At 46.8% G+C, this 22,273-nt stretch overlaps 1 protein-coding gene across 1 annotated transcript; it reads right to left on the reverse strand.

The window, feature by feature from the left end:
• Positions 1-976: 976 nt before the first annotated feature.
• On the reverse strand, positions 977-21,240 carry LOC144124521 (uncharacterized). The gene is made up of 3 exons (XM_077657244.1): positions 20,862-21,240; positions 20,623-20,784; positions 977-13,441 (listed from the first exon to the last, which is right to left on the reverse strand). Exons 1-3 carry the CDS (start codon positions 21,111-21,113, stop codon positions 13,193-13,195), a joined length of 663 nt encoding a protein of 220 aa, XP_077513370.1. The 5' UTR covers positions 21,114-21,240; the 3' UTR covers positions 977-13,192.
• Between the last annotated feature and the right edge of the window lie 1,033 nt (positions 21,241-22,273).

The raw sequence follows: 22,273 nt of genomic DNA on the forward strand, positions 1-22,273 counted from the left end.
AGGCTTGTGGCTAGTCTTGGCCCTCGATGGATGTAACTTTGCAACGAGATAGTGCATATTTTTTCTTTAATGAAAAACGACCTTTTAGCAACACAACTTCAGGCCCACTGCAAGGTTTTTTTGAATTTCTCCGATACGATACGCTGGTTACTATCGTTGCCTTTGAATGAGTGTGATACTTGCGGGGAGACGGAGAAAAATGAAACATCTTCCCGTGTGATTACATGGCAGTCGCATGACAATTTTGCATGTCTAAATGAACAGCTTCTTTTGCGCACCTCGAATTCTGCAAGTACTTTGGTCCTGTGACCTCCATGTCATTTGGGTAAAACGACTGCCAAGAAAAGCACATTGATTTATGTAGCAAACGCATGGTGCCGTTCGTACAGCTGATTGCCAGAAAACCAATGCTGGTTCCTGCTTGACACGCAAGGTCGCTGCGTAAAACGCGATGAACGCGACGTGGCCGACAAGGAGGGAAGAGACGTAGCCTGCACAATGCCACTTACTTTATTAGATGTAACTAACGCCAGACGAAACAAACAGCACAAATGGGAGTACACAACATGTTTCAAGAAAATGCGAGATAGGTTTAGTATGCAGCCATACATACTTCCGAAAGGCTGCATGCACACCTCACCTTTTTAGGGTAAGACGAAGAGAGACACACAGGCACACACACTACACAAGGCAGTAAACGTTGTGCAATACTGGCTTCAAGGAGGTATAAGGAACAGCCAAGACTCCATGGCAGACTAGCAGCTAAAATTTCATGGTTGAGGTGCAGTTCGTACTATTCTGTCCTCAAAAGCATCCATTGACTACCTCTCCAAAAGGTGTACTTCCACCAGCTATCTATATATGTTTGGTCTTACCCATGCTTATCGTTTGTTTTATTGTTCATCTTTGACACCCTGTTTCCAATGTACCCTTCATCCCTCATTACTTAACCAAACCAGTGAAGCGGCAACCTCTGTTGCTTCACGCCTGTATTTGCCACTGTAACCATACTCCTTATCATGATCTCAGTTCGTCATAGTCACCCTACAGATCTAGGCATTCGAACCCGACACCTCATATAATATGATAAATACATCAAATTCACAGTAAACTGCAAAACTACAATCGCACATTGCACCACCCTTCTTCCTTTGAGGAGCTGGAGAAAAATATGAGGAGGTACAGTGAATTAGCAATTCATTCCGAAAAAATCTAGCCGAATAGGAAAAACTCAAATTATTGAATTTTTAACTCTTGTCATAAAACAAAGTGAGTGCAAACACAAACCATAGTACAAAAATGAGCATCTTCATGAAGGGGCACTAGCATAGTCGGCAATTCATGCCACAAGAAATTTCACTTCCATAAATACAATACTATACAAGTGCTAAAATTCACACACTGTCCTCACAAGGCACACATTCCAGTTTACCTCCAAGTATAACTATTTCAAAGCATATAAAGCCATTTAAAGTTTGACTATGCTGACAAAGGCCCAGAACATTTGCTTGTTTTATTTGTGTAACACCTCCAACATCTTGCACCCATTGAAAACAAGCAAAAACAGAAGTACTGCTCCTGTCAATTTTGGCACATCACACAACGTGACTGGGAGCAGAAATCATAACATAAAAATGTGCACATATATGACAGAAAAGCAATATGAGGTCGACAATTCATACCAAGTAAGAGTCTCATTTCTATACACACAAGTTCTAAACCATTTCACATTAGTAGCACCAGGCATACATTTCAGTTCACTGCTAAAAATCTTTTTAAAGGATGTCGAACTGTTCAGGTTTTACTAAGCTTACACAAGTCATGGAACATCTTAACACACCCATTTTTTTACACAAGCAAGGAAGGGAGTGCTGCAGTTCGTCCCTTTTGGGGACACTTTTTCTGCATGCTATGCCCTGTTACGTTTGGAGACGCCAACGTGCCAAGAATATTTAAGCCACTGAGAAGCATCAATCGACAGAGGCTTCAAAGGGCCGTCGACGTGGTTGCAGCGCCACGAGTGCAGGTGGTGGCGTCTACAAGGGTCCTTCCCCCCCCCCCCCCCCCACTGCTGTTTACGGGGTGAAACGGCCGTCCGCTACCTGAGAATGGCTTTGGTGAACCTGTCGTTTGTTGTCAACGCCGGACCCACCCGGGACATAAAGTCTTTCTCCCGGAGGGGACGGCGGGGGAACCGACGAGCGGTGCAGGGCTGCAAATGAGCCGTGGCAAATGCGGTCGTGTTTGACTAAGCCAACGACGCCGGAATCCTCGTGCTTCGAAAACAACCTCGTCTTAGACTAAGTGCTTTTCCTTATACGTGGAACCTTCTGCAAACTGCAGTGGCAACCTTTAGTTCCCACGCTACACGTGGAACCTTCTGCAAACTGCAGTGGCAACCTTTTGTCCCCATGCTACCGCTGTAAAGTGCAGGTGACTGACCTTCGACGCTGCCATGGGACCCCTTCGGGCTATTCATCACTGTTGCCTGGACAGCGCGGACCATAATCTGCCAGAAGTGGCAAGAGTGTGTTGTGGGGGGCGTCCTGGAAGGCGGACCCTAAAGACTGGACACGTGTCCTACGTCACAGTGATTGGACGCATTTTTAATGAACTAAATTCCCCAACTAGGGACCTGGGGACAGCGGACCCTATTTAAGCAGCGATCTGGCGTGTGATCAGCCAGCTCCAGATTCACTCTTTCGAACTATGTAAAAATGTAAATAAACCCTTTTAGTCTGTTCTTCACCTCGAAGACCCTCTCATCTCTTCGTCACTCCCACAACAGCAGTCTCCCGATCCGGAACCCGCGGACACCGACCTTGGCGAGAGACAGCACAGGCGAACCAGGGACCCGCACCTAACAACTGGTGGCAGTGGTGGGATCAAAGCGCAATCCCCCAACACCAGAGGCCTGCTATGGGGTCGTAGCCCCACATCTAACAGCCTTAGTAAAACAATGGCTACCAGAGACGTTGCGTCCGTTGGAGCCGTACAGTCGAAAGACAGAGTTGCATGGTATGCCCTAAAATCTATGTGATAAGTGTCCACAAGAGAAAGCTACGTGACCTTCAATAAAACATTAAATAGCAACAAAACGGTGGGAGTCATCGAACGGGCAGTCCCATTCCAAGTGGCTTAGCAGTGGCTTTCCGAGCTTTCCAAGCAGAGGAGTCGGTAGCCACGACTACCATGACAAATGTGTAAAAACTGGCACATGCTATAATGGTCTTCGTAGGGCTGGTTATGCAATCCAGCATCTCGGTACGGTGACGAATTAGACGTGCTGAGCGGTGTGTTTGCAAACATCGAGGTGTTGGCAACATCAGCTAGCCGCAGCTGTGTTCCATGTCGCAGGTGCCTGATGGTGCATGAACTTCGTTGGCAGTTGGAGGTCCGCTGCTGCCCCACCCTTGTAAACTGAGGAATGTGAAACGAAACCACGTGGGCACACAAAGCGCATAGCCGCGAGGGACCTCAAAACGTACCGAAACTCAGCTGGCCACCTGTTGTGCAACCAATTACAGGCTTTCATTGGCTTACAACATTCGGGATGTCTTGTTCACCATCTTACCCGTGTGATAAAGGTGCATCAGCAGTTTTTCAGAACAAAACTTCGATATTTTTTAAAAACGTAACCTTCATGCATGGTTGTCAGCCTCAGTGATTCGCGCCTCCTTTTTGCATATTTCGTCATGACACTTGCAAGACTGGCCTCTAAAGAGGATATAAGCTGTGTAGCTCTACAGGTATCTGCAATTAAAAACGACCTCTGTGTTTCCCTCTCAAATCACACACCAAGCCAATTTAAAAAATAATGGGACAGAGCAGCGCCCTATACAAATGCCTCGCACAACTTCGGGCTCCAACAGAGCTGGTCTGAAAGATTGTAGTCAAGCAAACCGATGATGAAGCAATCTCGGAACAAGCCTATCTTCAGTAGCAGATGGTGCGTACTCTTAGTGCTTAACCACTGTATGGACAGCACTGAAAAAAACCGGTCTCGCCCAGCTGCTCCATCCGGCGGTGGAAATAGGCAGATTCATATAGCTTGAGTGGATGTACGAAGTGGTCGGTGAATGCCTTCTCGACAACTGATGCGGCCTTAAAGTCTACTTCAGCATGCAATGTCAATGCAAGAACTGTTCTTGCATGCGGCCCCATGCAGTTGTGACGTTCCTTGTGTGTGCTACGAGGGTCCGCGTTCGACGGCGCGGCGTAGACGGAGCCCCCAGTGGCGGCGAAAGCACAACCGGACCCCCTTTCATGTTCCTACTGTATATGGCTGCAAGCAACTTGAGTGAGATTGCTTTTGGGCCTGCCGCCGTGGACCGCACGGAGACGACCCAGATGACAGCGGCATCATCAATTACCGAGCCATACTCGTTGAGAGTGAACGACCAGAACGAAGTGGTTTAAGCACAACCGGATCTCCTTTCCATAGTGTCGGCACGAGTCGAACGCCGCCGCCGCCGCCGCGGGGAGACGGGCGTTATCTTCCCCAATTGCCGTGGCGGTTCCAAGGGGGCCTCGTTTCGGTGGGCCTGGCCCCGTGGCAAGACGGCGGGCATCATCAATCAACCCTCCCGAGCACATCCCAGGACAAGGGACCACTTTCCCGGCCTTTTAGTGACCTCGCGTTCCGGCATTGAGGGGCGAGTGTCATTTGATGGAGAACGGAGGCCGGTGACCTGCGGGAACCGACAGCGGGCCAGAGCGCGCCTTACCACAGCCGACGCTATGCGCTACCTCGACGACAACCTTCTTTCCCTCGGACTCAACACGTGAGGGGGGCGAGACCATATGTGCGGTGGTGTGTTTGTGCGCCCAAGTGAAAGCCCTAGGCCCCCCCCCCTCCGGCGTGGGCGTCCTCACCCTAGGGAGTGTGGGGATAAGAGGATATAAAAATCGACAAGGAGTACCGAAGGGGAACGCTCAGGACGACATCGTTCGCCAAGGGAGCCTTCAGCGCCGAAGCCCGACGGCGTGTAGCTTCTGCCAGCAACCGTTCGAGCTCAACTCCGGAGCCCCTCCATCGTCCCCATGAAGCCGTCGGCACGTAAGCTCGGACGCCCCAGCCTCTGATGTATAATCATAATCAAGTGTAATTATTGAATATATCTGTTTGTTTAAACTGAGCCATACAGTGTCTCATTGCCTCTCCGTCCCGTGTGGACCTGCGCATTATGGGGGGTCATCACACAGTGGAGCATGGACTTCGAAACTTTTACTGCAGGATATTCATTGTGTCGACCTTTAACATCCAAGGCATACTGCACCTTTATTGAGAGCACTCTTGTAGAGCCCTTTAAAAACGATAAATGTATATTAGCTTCGTGAGGCATTCATGTCACGAAGTGCTTTACATATGAATACAATTAGCTTCATTAGCCAAGTGTTGCACCAAGCAGAAATGTTATTAATGTTGGGGGATGGGGTGCACAGGTCTCAGGCTGTTTGCCAATGGTTGCAACATACTCAGATGATGTTATGACATCACGATTATTAGTATAGATTATGAAGAGAGGTCCTAATACAGGCCATTGAGGAACACTTGATGTTATGATGACAGATGTTATTAGCTGTAGTGCATGCGATCACACAAAAACAAGCCTTTTTAATAGGTCATTCTATACATTTAGTTTACTAATTATTAAAGGGAAATTGAGTAGAAATCGAAGGTGGCTTGTATAGACAGAATACCAGGGTCTGTATTCAGAGTTTTTGTCACAATAAAAAGCGTCATATTCTGCCGCAGCGGCCACACCTGATTAATAGAAATGCCTGCAAGATGTCCGCTCTCCTTGACTTGGCAAGCCCGCCATCAAAGACTTGCAGGTGCTAACCTTTGTCAGCGTCGTCACAAGGAAGGTGAGGACAACCATTCCCATCAAGCAGCACTGCCTTGAGTGGCTGAAAGAATCCCAAAAATCAGATTGTGTGTGCTTGTATCTCCGAGAACTCTGCACAAAAGAAAGGCCTTCTCGACGAGATTTACCCCTTGAAGTGAGATCCTTCTACGAGCGTCAGCAGCCCACAGTAGAGGACGATCTGCTACTCTACGCAGCCTGTGTTGTTGTCCCACTCACGGGCAGGAAAGAAATTTTGGGCCTTTTACACGAATGTCATTTTGGTCACTTTACTGACATGCAAGTTCCAATTACGCTTCACATGCGAAGTACAGAGCACGCGTTTCTGGGGGCTCCCCATTACCCTTGCCCAAGCATTGTAATATGCTGGTGCATCATCTGACATGAAGAGCTTAGAGCCAAGTGACTCACCAAGTCTGTCTTTGATTGCCTGAAAAAAGCAACCATAGTTTCCTCCGTAGTACTTTTTGAGAGCAGGTAGGCACGTGGAATACCTGACCAGTCGTCGCTAATTACCAGCAATGTTGTTAGTTGCAGCAATGAGAATTAGTTGCCATGAGTAGAGCCTGTGCACACACTTTTCTTACCATTATCGAGCAGGAATTCCCTCCGTGTGGTATTCATAAGAGCTGTTTTCAACTTCCGTATGGTTTGTTCTGTAAGAAGCTCTTTATAAGCATACAGCAAAGCTGAGGTTTCTTGAAACTCATCAATCCACATCCTCATGCTGACAGACTCATCTGGGTCTTTCTGCTCTTCATATCCAATATGAAAATTGCACTTTACATTGTAAACGTCGTGCCTGCTCAAAGTATGGAGCCCATTTAATTCATCTCCACCAGTTGCGTGTGCACCAAGCAAAATCTTTTTACTCACGCTGGCTGAAATAAATGCTTTTTGCGTTCTGGTGTTGAGAGCGTCTCAGTTCTTGTGGCTCCATCTGCTAGCCTAAATCAAGGCTAGGTTTAGCGGCCGACTGAATTCTGTAACACTGCCATTTCCACATGGCGTCACAATTGCTTGGAATCCAGGATCAAGTTCCTTCAAGCTACATTAATTCAAGACCATCTTCTTCGTAGTGAAAGCTCACGCTTCATCGTTATACTCCACTGTCGGTCTGACATGTAACCTCAGTTCACCGGTTTGGTAGGCCTAGCACCACCACCAGCATCCAACTTCGATCAGCTGGCTTCCTGGTCATCACGGGTGGACCAATTTGAAGATTTTCTGTTGCTACGGCAGCGTCTTTGGCAATGAATGAAGTCAAGGTTCGTATGCATCTCTAGTGTGCGGGAGTTTAAGTGCACCGTGTCCTCAATTCACTTCGACACTCAGAGGTGGAATGTGTGAGTACACACAAGTCAAGCAACACTTCACAGCTTATTGCAGAAATTTTCGCTTTCATAAGCACATACGGCAACGATCCGAGAGCGTAGACGCATTCTACTTTGCCCTGCGTTCGATGGTAAAGAAGCTGTAACTTTGGGCCTTTAACTGTCGAGGACAGGCTGGAAATTGACGGCTTTGTTGTTGGCCTGCTCGGCGCCAAGCTTTCAGAACAGCTGTGTCGCATGCCAGATCTGACTCTTGACAAAGCATTTTTGCATGCTTGCTTGCACAAGGACGCACAGAAGGAAAGAAAGGAAAGGGCACAAGATGGGTCTCTGACTGTGCACGCAGGCACGTGCATCACAAATACATTCCAACAGACACACGTCAAAAAACAGATGAAGCTTGGCAACTTTTGTGGACCCAAAGCTGATGTGCATGCCTTCTGCCCTGTGCACAATGCTGTATGTAGGTATTGCAAAAAGAAAGGACCTTATGAGAGCGTCTCCGCAAAACTGTCTGTCTCGCCAAGCAACGCTTATCTCCAAGACACTTGCACGCAATGTCTGTCCCATCAAGGCGGAAAAGACTTGACACGAAGTTTGTGCGCATGAAGGTCAACAGACTTCCTCCCAAAATTTAAGTGGACCAAGGTGCAGAAGTGACTACAGTGCCCGACACCTTTCCAGGCTTTCCGTCGCTGCTGGGCACGCTGAAGGGGACTCTCACCGGGCCACACAACTGCCAGCTGAGGGTTGCTGGTCAATTTTTCACTATTCTCAAATAGAAGGGTTGCACTTCAAAACAGAGAATCTATGTCCTGCTGTCGTCGCCGTCACCACTTCTTGGTTACTCAGCGTAACAGGTATTGGAATTGTTCATTTTGCAGATGCACTTCAACATTCTCCTCAAGGAAGTCAGGGTGCCTATCCCTCTCAGTTGCAAATGCAAGAAATCTGATGGCCTAGGGACTTTCGGTGCAGAATACACTATCAGACTCCAGCCAAATACCAAGCCTTTCACAATTAGCATACCTTGTAGCATTTCCCAGCCTCTCGTAATGTGGTGAAGGAAGAGCTTGACATCCTTGAAAAACAAGGAGTTGTGAAAAGTATCGATAAACTTACACCATGATGTGCTAGCCTAAACGTGGTTCTCTAAACGCTTTGGGTAGATACCACCTCTATATGGATCTGGCGATGCTCAACAAGAAAGTTCTTAGGGAATGGAATGTCCCACCTAGAGTTAGACGGGTTTTAGGCCATCTATCTTGGTGATGGCAAGGCTTTCTCAAAGCTGGATGCCAGGGCTGGACTTCATGAAATCTGTCTTTCGCGAACATTGTCACGAATTGACTAAATTCATTGTGCCTGCTGCTCATTGCTGATACTGTTAACTACTGTTTCAAATAACATCTGCCCCAGTATTCTTTCAAAAAGAAATGGCAAAAATATTCGAAAACCAATCGTCAATTTGACGACATTCAGGTTTTTTTGGGAAAGAAAGAAGAGCATGATCATAAGTTGCTGAACTTATGGATCATGTGGGCAACATGGGTGTAAAGAGAATGTAAAGCTAAACAAAAACAAACATTGTTTTGGACATCACTAAGTAGAATTCCTAGGCATAGTTCAGAATGAAAAAGGTACCGTATCTACTCTCATATAGGTAGACTTTTTTTTCAGAAATGTTACCCACAATTAGCTGTCGAGCTATATTCGTGACCAAAGAAGCTTGACTTATATTCGTGACCAAAATGAGCAAAAGCAGCGCGCTAATGCAGTCTTATTGCCGTTCAAGCAGCGCCGGCTACACTGGGACTATACTTGTGTTCACAGTAAATACACACACAAAAAATGAAGAAAAAATCAGCGTTGCCAAGTCTAATGAAAACGTTTGGAACTACTTTGAATGCCGTCGACTGTATTCGAGACGGCCATGCCGACGAGCAAACGATAGAGCTGTGGAGGTGTGGCCTCTCAGTCGAAGATAACAGTGAATTGCAGTGTGGACCCGCATCGCTCTTTCACTTATTTTTGTGGTATTATTGTGGTAGACAGCTTAGAAAGCGGTCTATTTTGGCGTTTAAATAGGTACGAAAGCCAGTGTATTGTAGTTTATAGAAGAGGTCGTGATCAAAACAAACGCTCCGACATGTCGAAGCCGCAGTCGCGCATCACACAAATATTAAAAATGGAAAATTTGCGACAGTTAAAACCCAGCAAAAGCACTAGTGCAATTAAAAAAATCACTGGTTTAACTAATTCATAAAGGTGGCGGTGACGTCCGCTTTCAGGTTGTGTACTTTGCAGGCTTCGTACAGGGCTCGTATACCAGTCACTCGGAATGCCCGTCTTTGTGTCTGTTGTTTCCCTCTGCGCCTCCGTTTTGCCACCGCATTCGCAGTTGTGCACTTGAGCGACATGTCACATCGACAAAGATACACTGCCAGCTTCAAGCGACAAGCGATTCTTTCTTGCAGAGAACTCGAACAGTTCCACTCAGCGTGAATTCGACATAAATGAAAAGTTGATTAGGGGTTGGCGGAAACAGCGGGTCCGACTGTTTGTTTGTAATGGGCGGCGTTGTGCTTTTCGCGGGCCAGCAACCGGGAGGTATGAAGCTCAAGAAAAGGAACTGAGGCTTTATGTGGAAGAGGAGCGTGTGAAGGGTCTCCAGGTGTCATGCGATGACATACAAACGAAGGCTTTCATGACCCAGACAACATCGCCACAATGAAAGTCATGCCAGTGTCTCAAGGTGCCGCAGGCATTCGTCGACTTCTGGGCCTCGTTAACTGCACTGGATGCTTCCTACCTCGTATATCAAAAGCAAAATCACAGATCAGAGCTTTGCTGCTGGACTAAAGTCAAGAGGCACACCAAGACTAACTGTGGCAAGAGCATAGAACCAACAATGCCTTTGCAGTGGACTAAAAACCACGCTGAACAATCTGCCTTTGCCAAGCTTAAGAAACTGCTCTGCTCGTACTTGGTACTACACTGGGATCAAGACGAAAGTATCAACCGAAGGCAGCTCCTTCGGTCTTGGTGCCATCCTGTTGCTGAAGCAGCCTTCCCGTGAGTGTGAATCAGTTTTTCCATCACTCACAACAGCAAAACGTTGGCACAATCAGGCAGAGACGGAGGCTTCGGCAGCAGGCTAGCCAGTGCTTCGCATTGATGAGTATGTCTGTGGTCTACATTTCTTCCTTGAGATAGACCACCAGCTACAACTGGCAATAATGGGAGCATGGATGTCTGCTTGTTACCTCCGCAGATTCAGCGGTTTTGACTGAAGCTGATGCACTTCCAGTGCCAGGTGCCATATGTACCCAGCAAGCTGTTAGCCACTGTGGACATGCTCCGATGTGCGCTACCGGATGGCACACTGCCCAGGCAAGCTGATCTTGTTGAGCTCATGAAAGGACTCTGCACACTCGTAGGTTTTTCCTCCACTCGCTAAGACGAACGTGCAACCTTCTGCTCGAGTATTGCACCAAAGGTTGGACTAGCAGACAATACTGCTTCACATTTAAGAAGTACTGGACACATCATGGAAACCTCAGTGTTTTCGACAACCACTTCTCAAAGGAGCCTTCATTGCAATGTCAATGGCCCTTCATCATTCCATACGGATCTCATTCATGACGAGCATCAAGGTAGTAACCAATGCAAAGCCATTGCTCAAGATTCAATGTGGTGACCTATAGTCAAGAGGCACACCAAGACTAACTGTGGCAAGAGCATAGAACCAACAATGCCTTAGACTCCAAGCCTTCCCCAGCTGGAGGTGGGAGTTGACCTCTTCCAATCTTCCTTGAAGTCGCTAGTCAGCACTCTACTACAACACCGGCAGTTATCGCAGCCATCAAGAGCGTTTGCCGGCCATGGGATCCCAGAGGTAGCCCACAGCGACAATGGTCCATAATCCTCATCCGACGTCGTCTTTACCTTTGCACATCCTTTAAGGCTTTAGGCATATCACCAGCAGCCCAAGATTCCAACAGTCAAAAGCTGAGGTGGACTCCTAGGATAGCGTGGACCGTCAAGACGGACAATGTTTTCCTCGCACCGCTTGTCTACTATAAAATTCCTAGCGTCAGTGAACTAAGCACAGCACAACTTCTCATAGGCAGACGCACACCAGAGTCCCTAAGACATCAAGCAGCTTGAACCAGGCTGGCCATTGTCTAAGTCTTTTAATCTGAGCGATCAAGCTAATAGGAAAAGGAATTCACCTCAGGTACAGTGCCCACTTCAGACGAGTGGGCAAGTTCGGGTGCATAGCAGATAACCCTGCGATGGTTCTGGGACCAGTTCAACATCCCCCAGCCGTATGTAGTGGAGGACCTGAATAAAGTTCTTCAATGCTACAGGTTATTCCTCATCCCACTGTTCAATGTCCCAATGTCCGAGGGTCCTGCCAAACGTGTTACTGGAATGAACCCGAGAGGAAGCCATCAAGGAGTGAGGCTAATACAGCAGGGATGCAAGTAGTTCTTGGCCCAATTTCATGGCTTCACCCCCGTCACAACCTTCAAGTTCGCCCTTTTGAGTGTCAAGACTTAGACAACTGATTTGGAGGCCTATAAGACTGAACTAGTGCTTGTGTAGTGCTGAGCATAGATTGCATTTTTGTTCCTTTCTTAAACAAGGGGGGATGTAGTGTGTGTTGCACTAGGTGGCCTCACTGCTTTCTCGGCTACATATGTCATGTGCAATAAAGCTTTGGGCCTTTTCCCCGCTAACCAGCACGGTGTGTGGTTCATGCTTGTGGAAGCACATCCCTTACAGTCACATCAGAAGATGCAGAAGAGCGAAAGCACAAGTGCTCCAGTCACACAGGGGGCAGGCAAAGCAATGAAGCTGAGTCACAGCGTCACTGCATCCAAAATTTCGTCCGGACACTCATTCAACCACTGGAGAGGAACTGGATGTCTGCTTCATCCTTCAGATAGCAAAAATTCAGTCAAGCCTTGCTAGAACAAAATGGTTTATGATGAAATGATGGATTTAATATAGCAATGGCGTTGAACCCTCTTTGAACCAGCCATAGGAATCCACGTATCTGGCGCCAATTCTTTTACTAAGTGAACTTTTCCTACCATTGCACACTATAGTCCATTGCGGTTGCCTAGCAGTTATGGTGCTCGGCTGCCGACTCGAAAGGCGTGGGTTCGACCCCGGTCGCAACGGTCGAATTTCGATGGAGGCGAAATTCTAGAGGTTCGTGTGCTGTGCGATGTCAGTGCACGTTAATGAAGCCCAGGGGGTAGAAATTTCCGGATACCTTCACGACGGCAGCCCTCATAGCCTTAGTCGCTTTGGGACAAACCCACAGCAAACCAAACCATTGCACATTGTGTTGAAAAGCATTTGTAATACATACGGAACCTGGTATAGTGGCAACGACATTTGTGAAAGCGTATTGCAAAGTTCTGCGCATGCTATGGCTGCATGAAAAGATTCACCTTGTGCTAACACACAGCATTACACGGTTGTGAGGCACTGCTATTTTAGATAAAGATGTGGCCGCACTACACATTTAAAAGCCAGTTTGTCATTCACAAGGACACAGCTTAGAGGTTTCACAGATTCCTCATATCATTACCAACTATTTTTTCCTTTCATATAGTTCTGCCTCACCAATGCCTGGCATAATGAAGTAGGCTAACAGTTTAATGGATGTGGATAATGCTTGCCACGAGGGGTTTGTCACGAATGTACACATTGGATATAAGTGACGCCAACGAGGAAAGCTTTCAATTAATTTAAGCCACACCAATGGCAAATTCAATGAAGTCTAAATGGAAAAATGCCTCGGTGCTGGCTAATGTCAGTGAGCACCCACTTAATGCTGCAGACTCCACAAAGCAGATGCAGCTCAGAAACACACCAGGAACAGGTCTCACTGCCACCAAGTTACTCATCAAAACCTTGCAATCCCTGCACTGCCCATTGCTGTAAGTACTGCAGGCTGTAGTGCAGGTCCTATGGCCTGCAGTACTCATAGCAGTCCCCATGCCGGTGGCCCTTGGATCCGCACTGATGGCACTGGTGGATGATATACCTGGCAGGTGCATCTGAGAACGGTGCCAGGATACCCGCTCCATAGAATTTTGCGAGGCCCCTGACGAAGACCTCCGCCAGCTGCTCGATACCTTCGCCAGCTGACAGGTGATAGCCATCAGCGGCGAAAAGGTGCCTCTTGGGTGCCTTCATTGCATCCAGGAAGCGATGCTGAAAACAAAATGAGATACGTTGATAAATAAGGCAGCTTGAGCAAGCATGACGTCCTAACAGCATAGAGCTACAATAAGTATTTCGGTTTTCTGGCACAGCTTTCCTGTAAACAATGCATAAAGAAGGCAGAAAGAATGCATCCACGCAAATGCAGTGCTCAATGAGAACCAAATTACAATGCCGTAATTAATCTATGGCAGGTAACCACGCACACACACAAGGATAAGAACAGACCCGGATGTCCCCTTGCGCTAGGAGTGTTTTCTGGCAAGACACTGACATATATTGATACCTTTATCGCCTCCTACTGCAGTCTTCTCAGCTTCTATAGTTTCCTACTTATGTTTTTGAGAATGAGTCTGAGCCAAGGCATGAACCCACTGGAGCTACAGTGTGCAACCAAGTCCTACATGGCCAGTTTTTATCCTGCTAGCATGCCACGCGAGTCTTTCATTATGACGCCACCCAGCCTGTCTAACACACTACCTGCTGCAAAAGAAAGGTTTACAACGCACCGCACCTTCTACGCAATAAGGGACCTTAAGGCAGGACCCGGCTTTTAAATCAGAAAAAATCGGGTAACCTCCACAACGTGGGCAAGGCTCTGGAGGTTCCCGCAACTCAGATAAAGGCCTCCGCCATCTTCTCAGGACTGCGAAAGTGGCTGAAGTTTCAGTGTATGTAGCGAAGCATAGGGCCAACATTTAGAGTTTATGAAGCATGTTTGCTTCCCTTAAAAAGCTAAAAACATCTGGCATATCGACCAGTGTATCTGTACCTAAAATCACGGCTGGAGGAAAAGGAATGTGTTCTTTATAAAATGGGGTAAAATATTTTTTCCCAGTCATTAAAGTTTTGTGCATGAAAATAAAATAAAATAAAATAAAATAAAAAGCTCAAACCACCATTTTGCTACAGTTCATTTCTAGTACATTGAGCTCTTTTCTATGTCCTAATCCCGCTCCTTTTGACAACCAGGCAGCCCTGGCTTCCCTAATTGCAGTTTGTGCCTTCAAAGCAAGGGTAGCTTCGTGGCATGCCAGACGTGCTCTTTGCCCAGTTGAGGTCCAAGTTATGTGCGGTGGCCTCCTCCCATCTAAAGGGCACAGCCGCAGGATTTGCCGGATTGCATCATCAGAGTGGTGGCGTCAACATCGATACTACAAGGATTGCCTTTGGGTGGTGTGTGGGAAGGACAAAAATCGTGTGCGGCTCTTCCATGAGTGGTGCGAACAAGCGAAAAAACATACCGAGTTCCTTTGGTACACCGCCCGCCCGTGGTTTCCCTCCAGTACAGCGTCTCCGTGCTCCGAAGGAAAGCTCTTGGTCCTGGGTGATCAGCCGGTGCCAGAGAAGTTCCAGAAGATTCTAAAGTTGGGTCCAAAATTCGGTGTCCAGCCTTCTTTGGGAAAAGAAGAAAAGTTGGCTCTTGGAAGGTCAATCGCGCGCCAAGCACGGAAAGAGGAGCAGCCTAGGTGCGTTGTGGAATGTGTTGAGGCCCTCAAGAAGAGTGGCGGAGGGCCGGCCAAAAGGTGGGACTTTGCGCACTTGACCGATTTCTTGACGTCCGAAAAACTTCGCGTGGTTGTCTCGGATAAAGAAGGTTATTTCGTTACGCTGCCAGAGAAACTTTTCCGTGAGAAGGCTAGGAATTCAGTTGCCAAAAACTTTAAGCCTGTGCGTTCCAGTGCCCTTAAACAAAAAAGCGAGGCGTTAAGACTGGTAGGTGATATGAATTTAGTTGGCCTGCATGCATCCATTAAGAAGGCGAAAGGCAACTTTTTAGAAGTGTTTTTTGCTGCCAAAACTCATAAAACTGACATCCCCTTCCGTTGCATTGTTACTGAACGGGGAACTTGGCAACATGCCGTTTCAAGTTTTTTGCAAAGTAAATTGTGTTCACTGACAGTAGAAGACCCGTTTCTTGTATCTAATTCCGAGGCGGTTGTGCAATATCTGAAACTAAATAATCCTGGTGGGTGTGATATGTTTAGTATTGATGTGCAGGATTTATTCTATTCATTGCCACATGATAGGCTCCTCCAGTGTGTTAAGAAATGTATAGTAGAGGATAATGATGAAGAAGCATTCATTTCAAAGTGTGGCGTTTCTGTGGGCTCGTTTTTGGAGCTTGTGTCATTTTATCTCAAATCCACATTTGTTGATTGGGAAGGCAGGCTATATGTTCAAAAAACAGGAGTGTGCATTGGCTCAAAAGTGGCTCCGGTACTTAGTAATATCTTTCTTTCCTATGCAGATAGGAGCATTAAAGTTAACTTAGACAACCGTGTAAAACAAATCTTCCGGTATGTAGACGATTATCTTGTTTTTGTTGAATCCCATGACTTCAAGGCACATGTGGATGACATTTTAAAGACTTTTGAAAACTGCGGGTTTGGTCTGAAATTTACCTTTGAATTACCGGAAGATAATCAGCTGCAATTCTTGGATATTAGATTGGAGAAAAAGGTGAATCATGTTTGTTGGTCCTTCCTACAGCGGTCGGAAAAGCCCTTGCTAAATTATCAGTCTGGGCACTCGAAAATAGTTAAATGTGGCATAGCAGTGTCTTGTTTAGGATCTGCACTTACTAAGTCATGTATTCATACTTTAGGCAGCAGTTTCGATAAGCAAGTTCAAAGGCTAAGGTCAGCGGGCTTCCCCAAAGATGTGATAGCGCTTGCTAGCAACAAGATCCTGAAGAAGATGAAGTCGTTTGGTAGACATGAAGCACAGGAAAATTCCGGCAATGACAGAACTAAGTATGCGGTAATACCCTACATTCATCAGTTATCCCATAGGCTTAAGCAGGTTGGCAGTAGATATGGGGTAAAAGTGCTCTTTTCGGTCCCTAATAAACTATGCAAGGTTTGTGCTATTGTTGACAAAAGAGCCCGGGAACAGAAGCAAATAAGAGGCAAAAGAAAAAATGCATGCCAGGTGGAGCATGAGTCAACCTTTGTGCCATGTGCAGAGGGAGTGTTTTATGACATACCTTTTAAATGCGGCAAGAGTTACATTGGGCAAACCGGTAAATGCATAAATACACGCTTACGTCAGCATAGAACCTCTTTGAATGGTGTTCCTTCATCAAATCTGTCCCTTCATTACAGAGATTGTCTTCTAAACAAACCCGGTGTGTCTAACAAAAAAGCATGCTTTCCTCTGCTTAACAGGGCTAAGATTAAATTCAGACATCCAGATCAGTTAACTAGGGAGTTGTGTGAAGCCTATCACATTCACAAGAACATCGACATGTGCGTTAGCACACCATCTGTAAACTTACATGAGTGTGAAATTTTGTATCTAGATTTTTAACTCTCTTTTGCGTGCCTGGTGGGGGAAGCGCAGGCGCTTTGGGTTGTCAGTTGTGTGCATATAATCTGTGTTTTTTTCAAATAAACTTTCAGTTGTTAGTAGCGCTTGTCCTTGTCTTCCTTCTCTGTTCTTGTTCCTAGTCGCAGCGCTGGTGAAATTGTGAGCTGTAAGCTCATCTCCGCATTTTCTGCAAACAGGTTTCTCTTCGCTTGGCAGTAGGAAGTTATGTGTGACATGTGCATGTCCTATACGAATGACGGCAGATAGCCACTTCCTCAAGACCTTTCAGGCAGGTGCAAGACTTCCATTCATCTAAAACTGGCATAGCAAAGTGAGGTTTGTTATTTGCTTCAATTTTCATTAAAGGGGATATGTGCGTTTTTATTTCCCTGCCACGAGCATTTCCCTGCCTTGAGCTGTGGCTATTTTATGTTGTGTATGATGTCGCTAAGAAGCGGAGAGATTACATTTTTAAATTAAAGAGCCGAAAGTACACTCAGTACACTTTCACCACTGCGCTTCCAACATAAGCAAGTTTTCCAGCCATCCATATAAAAGTCCGTGAACCACTGTATTTTTCTTTGAGTACAAGAAATTCTTCTATAATCTGTTATAGAGTGTGCTTCTTACAGAAGTTTGCGTGAAATCACAGATTACTGGCAAATTGTACCATGCAGGAAGTGCGTCTCGTCTTTGAGCAATGCCGGGTAGCGAGTCTAATATGCCGAGATTTTTGCATATCTCTTCAAAACATAAGAGCAGTGACCTGCTAGCTTGCGGTGTTGAACAGTGTAGCATTCAAGCGATGCCTTCGTCGGTTCGAAGAGGCTGAGAGCTGAGTGTATCTCCACGACATGCAGCCCAATCACGTTTTCACGCCTGAAGTGATCAAATTGTGGTTTTAAAATGTTCTTTGAACCTTTAGCCTTATGCTAGTGTCACCTTCCCACTCCTTTACAACCATAACAGCCGAAACACTGGCTATCTGAGCCAAACCCCCAGAAGCAGCAGCCGTTGGGACGAGGCAGGAGCTCAGCGGTCGGGAGGCATGCAATGGCAGCGTGACCACGTTATCAAAGATGGCAGCCTCCATGACATGGCACTGTAAATAGTGTATAGGCAACCAATTACAAATTGATAAGCAATGTGGTTGGAATGTCACTTTGCTGCTTGCTTAAGAGATTTTTGTTTCCTTTGGTCCGAGCTACAGTCTGTTCTGGACCGCAGCGGCGGCCTAGTGGCTGAGCATCCACCTCGCATGCGGGAGGAACAGGGTTCGATCCCCAGTGTCGCCGGGTTCCCACCGGTGATACAATGGGTACAAGATTTCCCCTGCTTGGTGCTCGGCTTATTCATGGTGAAATGCTTGGGAAATGGGTCTTTGACTCCACATTGAGCAAACGAAAATACCTTGTGCCATGGCGCTCTTTGGCCGCAGATGCCCTTGCACCATAAACATTCACTCTCATCATGATCAGTCTGCTCTGTCTGCCAGTGCACCAGTCATTGCTACCTTGACTTTGCGAAGGAAAAAAAACTATGTCACTAGCACAAGCAACCCCGCATATTTTGTAACTCGATCTTTGCAGCTTTCATTAACAACGTGTATAATTTCCCAGGAGCACACACCATGGTGTTTGGATGTCTTTTCTCCTCTGTTTGCACGAGTTGTCACATTCAGCGCCACAGACTTTGCTCTTGGTGTGAATGACAGGTATGATTTTGGTGGTCTAGAAGGTCACTCACTCACTTCTGTTCATTCCTTTGATCATGGTATTTCTCCTTAAAAAAAAAAAGATGTCGCATTTCTTGCAAGTGTGCGCTGATGTTAGAACTTACAAAACCGTGGCCAACGCGCACGCAAAGCGTTATTTTTCTGAAATTTTTTTTCTGAGCCACCTGCCGCGGTGGCTCAGGGGTTAGGGCGCTCGGCTACTGATCTGGAGTTCCCGGGTTCGAACCCGACCGCGGCGGCTGCATTTTTATGGAGGCAAAACGCTAAGGCGCCGGTGTGTTGTGCGATGTCAGTGCATGTTAAAGATCCCCGGGTGGTCGAAATTATTCCGGAGCCCTCCACTACGGCACCTCTTTCTTCCTTTCCTCTTTCACTCCCTCCTTTATCCCTTCCTTTACAGCGCTGGGCGGTTAGGGTGTGCTCCGATATATGAGACAGATACTGCGCCATTTCCTTTCCCCAAAAACCAATTATTATTATTATTCTGAAATTAGCTTTGGATCGGGACACACCAGACACACAACAGCTTGCGTTTTGCCATGCTATGATACTTAGCTGGAATCTGTGAGCTGCCAAAAGGTGGCCAAGGTAGCTGACCAAACACTGGAGTGTGTGCAGTACATTACAAACAGCGGCATGTTACTTGCTCCTCAACCCGGTATGGAAAGCGCACACGTCAATACTATGTACCTGCCTCATTCAATAGTTTGCCACCTAGTGTATTTCGCATGAATACTAAATAGACCCTGAAAAAAATATTGCAGTCTGTCTCTGCATTGCTTCCTGCCCTTTATTTCATCTAATGTCATTGTCTTAATTTCAAATTACTGTCATCCCTCTTGATGGCATAGCAGTTGTGTCAATATTTGTCTCTCTGTGTTGCTGACTTTTTTTTCCAAATTCATTGTCTTTATTTACCTTTGCTTTACCATTGCTCGCTATCTGACAGACACTGCCACTCATCCCCTTTGAGGCTTTAGTAGGCATGATTTATGCTGTATGAAAAGTGACATGAAAGTGGCGCCTGCCCGAAATCAGCTCACAAGACTAGCCAATCACAGCAGCATTTGCGAAGGAAGTTTTTTTTAGCATGGTTTCAGCGAAGAAGCTGCCAATGCTCGCTTCATCTGAGCTATAGCTCGCTGAAATAGTTAAGCGAATACTTGGTGGGCATAATAGAGCCAGGAAGGTCATTTAGGCTATTTATTATTAACTATTGTGGTTGTGGGAGACTAAACTCACTTCTTGCCAAATTTTTGCAACACTCACAGCATCCGTTAGAAATACAATATATTACTAGAAGATTTTTCATTAGTACTGTAGTCATACTTCATGCTGCTGAGTCCTAAAAACGGGGAGTTAGTATAATTACACTTCTTCAATGCCGTGAGGCGAATGATCAAGGTGACGAGTGACAGGCGATTGTGTCGCGGGGCACATCACCAAAGAACATTAGTTCATGCAATTACTGCTTAAGAGTTTGGCAAGTGTGTCTGGTATACTGCAACCCCTCCAGTGCAGCAAGCAATAATTAGAATGCTTTCAAGAGTATGCCAGCCACCTGGAAATTGGACTTGGAAGGGTAGCTGCATTGCAGTATCTGTGGGTACACACCTCAATTCGCGGACGCTCTCTGAAAAAAAACAAAGGTCGATTGACGCAGGAAAGTTCAGGCTCTGAGAATAGCAAGGGGACTGTGTCACTGTCCGCTCGCCTTCACTTGTATCAAAACAGTTCGCAAATTCACGGTCACATGCAGGAGTTAACTTTTTCTACACGACTGTTTGTTTCCCCACGCACAAATATTGTTGCAAGGCACCACTATATTTGTCGCATCTTGTATTTACAGTCGTCAGCACACCTATTTAAAGCGCTACAACGCCACCGTGTACCACCAAGAAAGTGAAAGTTTAGAACCTGTACTCGGTTGTCAATATTATGCTGGTGCTAGACCGAAGGCGCACTGGCACGCTGTGCGTCCTGTCGACTGCACTGTACCAGTTATAGAACAGCTGAGCCAATATTTCACTTTTACGGTTCCTCGGCAAACCGCTCCAGCCACCGCCAGGCTTGCTGACTGCACTTGCCTCGCACTTGGTTAAGAGAAGCATGAATCGGTACTCACGTCTGGGTTCAAGATGCCCACACACGGCATCCGCTTCAGCGCAGCCGTCAAATTGCGGTTAAGCAAGCGCCGACTTGCCTCGGCGTCCGTCGAGGACCGCGGCAACACCTTTGCCACAAGCACGACAGGTGCCACGTCGCGCAGCAGAAGCAGGACAAGGGCCTGTGGTACGAAAAGATGTATGAGAATTCCGTACTGAAATCGACAGCAATTGGAAGTTCTCAGCAATTACGTACTACCTTGACGTTAACGCATATCGCTTGCGGACTGGCATTAGGCCTCGCAAGGTCATTCCCTCCTACGTAAAGTATAACAAAATCTGCTGGCTTGAGATTAAGGCGCCGCACAGCGCTTGCGAGGTGCACAGCGTCGTAGCCCCCGAAGCTAAACGTACAGGTCTCAACCGATGGGCATAAACGTAGGCGACTTCTGCACAATCGTTTGAGTTGGCTGTCGCCGACAAGTACGCCAAGTACGCTCCGCATAGCCATTACTAAACTGAAATAACGCAACCAATGTGGCCTAGGGACTGTCAAGCTCTTGGTTCAATAAGTTGAGCAGCTAAAAACGCTAGGCTCAACGCGCTAGGGACACTAGAGGGCTGGTGTACCTAGTGTATTCCGCAGAGGTTAGTCGCGTCCGGCCCCAGGGGCCCTCTTCTCGACACGCATGGCCGCCGTTCGCCGCCATATTGTCTCTCTGATTGGCTCATTGGGCGATCACGTGCAAGTCACGAGTTTTAAATTTGTGGCGCGAAACCACCAGGCTTCGAAATAGCTTTCTGCCGTGACGTCAAAATGACGTGTACTTGAAGACTGATTTTTAGCACAGTTATATTTTGTGCCGGGTTGGTAAATTTAAATATCTGTGGAGGAGAAACGAAGCTACAGCTGGCATGGAAGAAAACACTTGGCTCGTTTTAGCAATTTTGAGAAAAAAAAGTTCGCACTGGGGGGGGGGGGGTTCCTTCCTGGAATGTGATTGGCTGGAGGAATGTCACGTGATTCACGTGATACGCAAGCATAATTCAGTGAGGTCAAAATGACGTTTAGTGACGCAAAGGAAATGCTGCCATTGCTGAAAAATGCCCCATTTGGCCGCCATAATTTGAGGTACCTGGTCGAATTATGGTGGACATAGTCGAATTATGACCACACTGATTTATACGGCTGTTAGCTCACCGTAGTTTGTTAGGCGCTTATTTTAAGTAATAAACTGTTCAGAAACATGGTTGTTTTGAATGTAGAAGCATTGAAACGGCGTTATAATGGTACCTCTTAATTAGGCAGCCTTTTAGAGCCTTAATTATCACAGCGTAATTTTACACCCGCGTGAGGACTCTAGCTGCGCTGCCGTTTCAAATGGTTCTCTCATGCTAGGAATTTATCGGCCCGCGCAGTCGCGGTTGCTACAGCGCGGATATGGCGGCGTCCGTAGCTGCCGTTTGTTGTCACGGGCTGCGAGAAGCGAAGGATTCGTGAGTGCGCCTCAGTGTTTTCGAAGGACTGCCCGGTTCGTGAGTGTGACTGCCTGGCCAGTGATATATGGTGTAGTGGCTGTGCAAGAAGATCTGCGGCAAGAGGCAGCGCTTGAGCACCTTGGTCTGCCTTAAACATGGTATTGTAGGTGCTCCGGCCATCCTGTGTTTCAA

Source organism: Amblyomma americanum, chromosome 3 (assembly GCF_052857255.1).
Source record: "Amblyomma americanum isolate KBUSLIRL-KWMA chromosome 3, ASM5285725v1, whole genome shotgun sequence".
Classification (NCBI taxonomy): domain Eukaryota; kingdom Metazoa; phylum Arthropoda; class Arachnida; order Ixodida; family Ixodidae; genus Amblyomma; species Amblyomma americanum.

What these genes read in the sequence shown, in the direction of transcription:
- LOC144124521 (XM_077657244.1), bottom strand. Translation starts at nt 21,113, where the DNA reads ATGGCTATGCGGAGCGTACTTGGCGTACTTGTCGGCGACAGCCAACTC. An exon ending in CGATATGCGTTAACGTCAAG is followed by an intron (nt 20,785 to 20,861) that starts GTAGTACGTAAT and finishes TTCGTACCACAG; the next exon opens with GCCCTTGTCCTGCTTCTGCT. An exon ending in TGGGCATCTTGAACCCAGAC is followed by an intron (nt 13,442 to 20,622) that starts GTGAGTACCGAT and finishes TTTTGTTTTCAG; the next exon opens with CATCGCTTCCTGGATGCAAT.